Genomic DNA, 7174 nt, shown 5'->3' on the forward strand with positions numbered 1-7174 from the left:
TTGTGATGCCTACTTTGGACCAGTTTTACAATTTAGAAATTGACTATTCACAGAGAAGGCATAATGGTAGCTTCTTTGGCACCTTCCTCCCTCTCTTTGACCTTACCCTGCTCCTGTAAGCACCCAGGCCCTCTCACATCAACTCTGTATACTCTTTTGAGTGAAGAAGCCATGGTCCCAGACCCAGTGTAAGGATGTATTTATTAGTAGCATTATCATAATTCTGTGTAAGCATCTTCACAGTTTTGAACGCAGTTACATTTCATAGTAAAATATTTTTTTGCTGTGTCTACTGCAGTCCAAATTAATTCCCAAGTAATTTTTTCTTAAAATATGCTGTTCTGTAGTATATTGGCTGCAACTCCAAAAGTATATCAGGGTAGGGCTTTTCCACCACTCTGGAGAGCAATTGATCGTGAGTGAAGTCATCTGGAAAACTGACTTTGAAAAGTGGGTTGAAAATAGGATAATTGATTGCCATTTACCACAGTTCAGCATGTGTCTTTCATTATACCCTTTTCCCCCCTCTCTGGCCCAGAGTTGATCTAACTATATAATGCTATCTTTTCTCCATTTATTGTTCACTTGCTTATTCATTTATTTCATTTAACTAACACAAAAATTGATGACCCAGGATTTCATAAAACATGGAGTAGGAAAGCTCTAAGAAGGGATTGATATGAATCTGTGTAAAATCCAATTCTGAAGAAACAACAATGAAGTGCTCACATTAGGTGGTAAGGAAATGATAGCTAATCAATAAATTGTGAGCCTTATCTAAAAACTTAATCTATCACAAAAGTAAAAGGCACTTTCTATTCACCTTCCCCCTCCCCCTGTGGGTAAGAACAAATGCTAGTTTTTAAAATTTTTTTTAGGGCAGAGAATATTTTGTGAGTGGCTTTATCACTTGCCCACTCCATAGTTTTGCTAGAATATTATATATAAGGATATCTGTTTTGCTTCTTGAGTTTTGACAAGGCTCATAGTTTAAACCAACTATTATTAGTTTGGGGTTTTACTTTTAGAGTGTCCTTGCATGTTGAATTTATTGTCTTATCTTTATTTAGCTATCAATCTGTATTCTCCGAACAGCTTTCTACTTGTCATGATTATTTGAATTTACTACCATTTCCGACATCTGTGGGAAGTGGTCAGAATTACTGCCAGTCTGTTGAGAAGAGCCTCAAGGGACTTGGAGGTTTTCTGAGGCCATCCGATAGGTCAGTGGCTTGTTAGAGTGAGGACGTAAGGCTTCTGAGCTCCCATCCCTTTATTTTGATTAGATCAGATCATACCTTTCTTTGTATTCATGTTTCCTTCCTGAATCTGGCACTACTAGCAATAGTTGGGCAAATTCCTGAGGACTGAGACCTGGAAAGTCCCAAGCTGTACCTTTGACCTCTAGGAAGGGATGGCTTGAAGAGGGAGGCTCTATTCTCTACTCATGCATCTTATTCCAACTCATAAAATAATAGCATCACTGATTAAAAAATTGTAAGTGTGCTGCATCACTGCCTAATTTGTCAAAAGGGATGTATATGACACGTTGTGCCCACTTATCAGGAAGAGCATTAAAAGGAGATTCAAATACATTATATATATATACACACACAAGTCTGTGTATATAAATGATGCATCGACTCATTGTTATGTGGGAGAAGAAATTCTGATTCAGAATCTAGGGCCCAAATTACCTGTAAACATGACTTCACACCTGAGTACTTTTTTTCTCTTCTCAAAACTTTAACCAGTCCTAATTTAGAGAGTGAGGATCACAAGGTTTATATCTAGAGTAGTTGAGATAATAACTCTATGTCATTGCAAAAAAAATAGGGAGTTTGGGTGCAAGATTTCAAACTGATGAACCAGGCAGTAACTATTGGAGCCTGGGATCTGGAAGACTCAGAACTGGGGCCAGATTTCTTCCTCCATGGGTTCTAAACCCTTGGGGAAGTGGAGCTTCCCACAGAAAGAAAGGTCCTGGACTGAATTAGTCATGATAAGTAACTTTATTGAGTACTTTCGACATTTCTACATGCCTCTTAATTTACTTTTTTCATATTTTTTATTGTAATTAATAGAAGGGTTACATGATATTTGCCAGATAGGAGGTGCATTAATTCACATACATTGATACCCTTTCCCATGTCTTGATCCCCATTTCCCTCCCCCCACTCCCACCCCTCATCTTGTTTTCCCCCCATCCCTACTTTAATTTACTTTTGAACTGGGCTATGGGTACCATTCCCATGTTCTAGATAAATACTAGACCAAGTTTATAATGTGAAGTAACTTTGACCAAAGTCATCTAGGCAGAGATGGATGGAGTGAGACTTGAATCTTAATTCTGTATCTTAAAGTACACTGGATCATCTTATATGAACTGCTAACCATTTTGCATTCTGGGAAGATTTTTTTTTTGCTGTTGCAAAGAGGTGTTTATATTTTAATAGGCTGGAATGGCACGTAAATCTTAATGTATCTCCTGAAACCAGTTAATTGTGAGTGGCCACCTATGTGGCAAAGGGTGGTAAGGTCACCCTTAGGCCCAGAGGGAAAGGTTGTCATGGTCAATTGACATCGGCTGGAGAGGTGGGGTAGGTGGTGGGATGGGGGTGGCTATTGGTAGGTCCTGTTAAAATTGTGCTGCAGGAACAGTTTTAGAATTCATATAGGTCAACAGTTGATCCAGGAGAAAACTGCCCCCTAAAAGCTGAAGTAGTTGCACACATTTGGAATAATAGACTGAGACCTCGAGGGAGGCATATGGAAAGCTCAGATCTGCCCCTTTCCATCCTATGCCCTAGTCTTTAGCACTATGGGTAAATCTGAAATAATCCCTTTAGAGTGTTCAGGCAGGAGGAGGCTTCTCTCAAGCACGCCTCTGCTTTTGCACTGATGTGAGAATAAAATACAGCCACGCCAGACTTTGTCAGCATTAGAAAGCCTCTCTCTGCGTGAAGTGGGACCAATTCTTGCAGACTCCAGGATTTCAGATGGGTGACAGTTCACAAATGACTTACCTCCGAGTCTCCCCAGGGATCTCTGTCTTTTGGCCCAGCGTTGACAGAGAACCCACTCAGAACCTAGAGGAGAAGGCATAAGCGCTGCTCCCTCAAGGGTGAATGAAGCAAACTATTGGGCAACAGACTTTAGAGCCAAGGGAGACAGTATCACCACATTATACCCTCGGGGCCACAGGGTGGTATTCAGAGATAGAGGGCTCCTGGGTGCTATCGCTATTCCTGGCAGTCACCACAAAGGAGAGCGCATGGTCAGAGAGCTCCATTCTAGGCTTTTGTTACTTTCCAGGCTTCATATTCATTACCAGTCGGGGGGCGGGGGGCGTCCTGGCCACCTTCTCTGAGGGGGCGGAGCTTTCTGTCAGCCATCACAGGAGTACACTTCTGAGAGTAAGTGGTGTTTTTGAGCACCAATGGTTTATGTAACTGCTGTGCCGGCAGGTATGATCTATATTGCCTAGTGATGTTTGCCTCAAAGTTTATGATGTTAACCCATTGGTTTTATTCCCTGAAATCTGAAGCAGGATATCTTGTCTTCTGGATCATTTTCTTCCCTTCCTCCTCCTCCTTCCCTCCCTCCTTTCTTTTCTTCTTTCCTCTCCTTCCTCTCCTTTCCTCTTTCTTTCCTTCTTTCTTTCTTCCTTCCTTCCTTCCTTCCTTCCTTCCTTCCTTCCTTCCTTCCTTCCTTCCTTCCTTCCTTCCTTCCTTCCTTCCTTTCCTTCCTTCCTTCCTTTCCTTCCCTTCCCTTCCCTTCCCTTCCCTTCCCTTTCCTTCCTTCCTTCCTTCCTTCCTTCCTTCCTTCCTTCCTTCTTTCTTTCTTTCTTTCTTTCTTTCTTTCTTTCTTTCTTTCTTTCTTTCTTTCTTTCTTTCCTTTTTCCTTCCTTCCTTCCTTCCTTCCTTCCTTCCTTCCTTCCTTCCTTCCTTCCTTCCTTCCTTCTTTCCTTCTTTCTTTGTTTGGATGACCTTTCTTTGCTAAAATGACTAAAGGTGGTCTTCTGGCTAAGCAGTTGAATTGCCACATGATATGTTTTCCTGTATCTATACTGATTTCAGTCTTTCCTATTGTACACACACGTCTCGGTGGCACCTACCACACACAGTAGTCATTCAGTTTGTTAATGCCACATAGAAGCACTGGAGACCCAAGTGGGAGAGTTCTGCTCCCTCTTCCTGCTTGTTCTAGACCCAGTGCTATCTTTAGTTCTGCAGGCATGTCCCAGGGAAGCCATGGCTTTAATGTTTTTGTAGCCTGTGTTGCCATCGCTCTGCCTGTGCCCCATGCAGGGATGGAAGAGCAGAAAGATGATGACACTGAGTTAGGCTGTACCCTTTCTTCCTTGTGTACTGCTGGAAGAATGGATCATTCAACTAACACACTCCATTTAAATGTAACTGGAGTGCATGTGGGTGCAGAGAAAGGTGACCTCCCATTCTGATGCCCACTGCAAGCCAGTAGGAGGCCAGTTGTTTTCAGGAGAGCAATAGGTCTCATCAAAGGACATTTTGCTTTTTTTTCTTCAAAACTGTGAAGTTATTTTTAAAAGGTGGACAGAATTATTGGTTTGTGAGGAACCCAAATCCCCTGATGTTCACTGCACTGTACTGAATGTAGCATAAACACATTTGTAGGTGTAGTGACCTTCTGATTTATAATGAAGTTGTTCTGTGGGCTAAAGGAATGAGTTCACTCTGAGAGGCCCTCTGTATTCTGTGATTCATATATGCATCGATCTAGACAACGGAACTTCGCAGGAAGACAAATCACACACAGGGTGGAGCCACGTGCCCCTTGGCTTCCATGTGGGTGTGGGTTCACAGTGGCATTTTCACACTTAGGAGGCCACTGTCTCCTTCACAGAGGACTGTACATCACGGAATGTATTTTGAAATGGCAGGGGGAAGGGGTAATGCACCAAGAATATTGATCAGGAAAGGATTTTTTAGATTTTTCTTTTAGGAAATCTTAGTTGTTAGATTGAGATGGCAATAGAGTGCATTGGGTTGAATCCAGAGGCTGCATTAGAGACCGTCAGGCTCATTCAGTTCAAACTCTTCTCACTTAGAGTGGAGGGAGCAGAGGCTCTGGGAAGTTAAATGACCTGCCAAGGTTAATGGTAGGTGAACCACAGCAATACCTGGACTGCAGGCTCTTGTGCTTTTCTACAGCTTAGTTAAGGCAGATGCTGCTGTTCCTTTTCTCTTTCAGCAATACAAATTCCCTCTTAAATTAAGAATAGACTCTAAGGAGGGAAAGGGGGACCAAAACATGAGAAAGGGTATCAGTGTTCAAGAAGTAATGGACCCACTACCTGACGAATGTAACTGTTACCCTTCTATACATTACTCCAACAATAAAATACAATTAAAAAATAAATAAAACTGAATAACAACAACAACAACAACAACAAAGAGTAGATTCTAAGGGAGTCTAAAGGTATATTTCACAACCCCATATGTAGGAGTCCAAGATACTATGGGTATTTTTCTAATGCCTTTTCTCATGTTCATCCTGTTCTGTCAAAGTAAGGCCTTGCTAGCTACAATCTCACAAACTCTTCAATGATTCTTACGCACATTATGCTTTTAACCCCCCCAGCCAGTGTCTTTTCAATAGGCAGGTGACATGTGGTAGAGATGACCATTGACATTGGACGTTGCTGAATTTATCTTGAGGAGATATCCATTCATAGCTCTTCACACTTCTCAGTGCCAGTCACATGGAGAGCTGAATGAAGCTAATGATGGTTCGAAGAGCAATGACACCTGCATTCTCATGGTCCTATAGTGCCTGCTTTGGCCATGAATATAACTTTAATATTAGTTTTTCTTTCTCTTTCTACTGGCAATATTTATCTGCTGCATATTGCTCTGCTGAACTTCATGGAAGGTAAATGAATATTTTAGAAGTATCTTCAGTTACCCAGGCCCACTCCAGGCTGTGTTGCTACACAGTGCCTGGCCTCAAAATGTCTCACAGTGAGTCCACAAATAGTTCAATCAGAGTCCCAATTACATCGCCAAGCAGGTAATTATTACTTCTGCCATTTAAGTGAAATTTCAGTACATTGCTTATAGCAACAACTTTAGAGCATATTTATGCGGTACCTGCTTCTATTCATAGCATAGATTTAAAATTCCATTTCTGTTGGGGGTGTAGTTGGGAACTATCCTTCAGCATGAATTTTCCTGATAATAAAGAAAACAAAACCATAATCTCATTCCCCATCCATCCCTGCTTTATTTAGCACCTGAGACTTTCCAAAGGAAAACAAGCAAGCAAGCAAGCAAGCAAATAAAGTTCCACCTAACACTCAATTTATTCTGCACACAGGGTAATTCTGTATTTCCTGTAAGATTACTGAGCCATCAAATGAATTGTAGGGATGTGATGTCATGACATGTTGGAAGAGTTAATATGGAGTTGAATGGGTTTTCTGTGTTTTTCAGCATGCTCTTTCTGACAAGGCATGTGTGAAAGCCTTTGACCCAAAGACAACATGCTTGCAGGAATGCCTTATCACCACCTTCCAGGAAGTCTACTTTGTCTCAGAAAGTTTTGAAGAAGCCAAAGAAAAGATGAGGTAAACTTCCTTCTCTTCCATCTCTAGAAAATAAACTTTTCATTTGTCTTTAGTCCTGCTGTCTCCTCCTCCTCTCTCTCTTTTATATCAGTGGGGGTTGATCATCTGTCCTATTTCTTTTTATTCTGTAGAAACTTCGCCAAGTCAATCACTCGTCCTTTCTCAGTATACTTCAATCCCTACACACAGAGTATTGAAATTCTGAAGGACACCAGAAGTATTGAAAACGTGGTGCAGGACCTTCGCAGTGATTTGAACACAGTGTGTGATGCCTTAAACAAAATGAATCAGTATTTGGGAATTTGATGCCTTGTATCCATGTTGTTGCCATCAAATCTATGTGTGTGTGGGGGGTAGGGTGGGGAGGAAGCTTAGCAGCAATTCAATCAAAGTCAGATAACATCAATAATTTTCTGTGTGATGGCTTGACTTGTCAGCATGTACTTCTGTACCCCTACTTGTAACTTCCAATACCCCAAGGAACCCAGTGTCAGATAACCACTCATGGAGAGAGTGCAGTATGTTTAAATGCTTTAGTAGAATTTGACATTCCTTCTTGGTGTCCTT

The 7174-nt window shown here is 41.4% G+C and overlaps 1 protein-coding gene across 2 annotated transcripts in view; it reads left to right on the forward strand.

The window, feature by feature from the left end:
- The window catches only part of Tph2 (tryptophan hydroxylase 2), a 92459-nt gene extending 85508 nt beyond the window's left edge, over positions 1–6951 (forward strand). For both annotated transcript variants that reach the window (XM_090357216.1, XM_090357207.1), the window contains exons 9-10: positions 6474–6607; positions 6739–6951. In XM_090357216.1, coding sequence (XP_090213342.1) covers positions 6474–6607; positions 6739–6913 — 309 coding nt within the window. In that variant the 3' untranslated portion in view covers positions 6914–6951. The remainder of the gene's footprint in view (positions 1–6473; positions 6608–6738) is intronic.
- Positions 6952–7174: the final 223 nt, after the last annotated feature.

This window comes from Megascapheus bottae, chromosome 2 (genome assembly GCF_031878675.1).
Source record: "Megascapheus bottae isolate mThoBot1 chromosome 2, mThoBot2.hap1, whole genome shotgun sequence".
Taxonomy (NCBI): domain Eukaryota; kingdom Metazoa; phylum Chordata; class Mammalia; order Rodentia; family Geomyidae; genus Megascapheus; species Megascapheus bottae.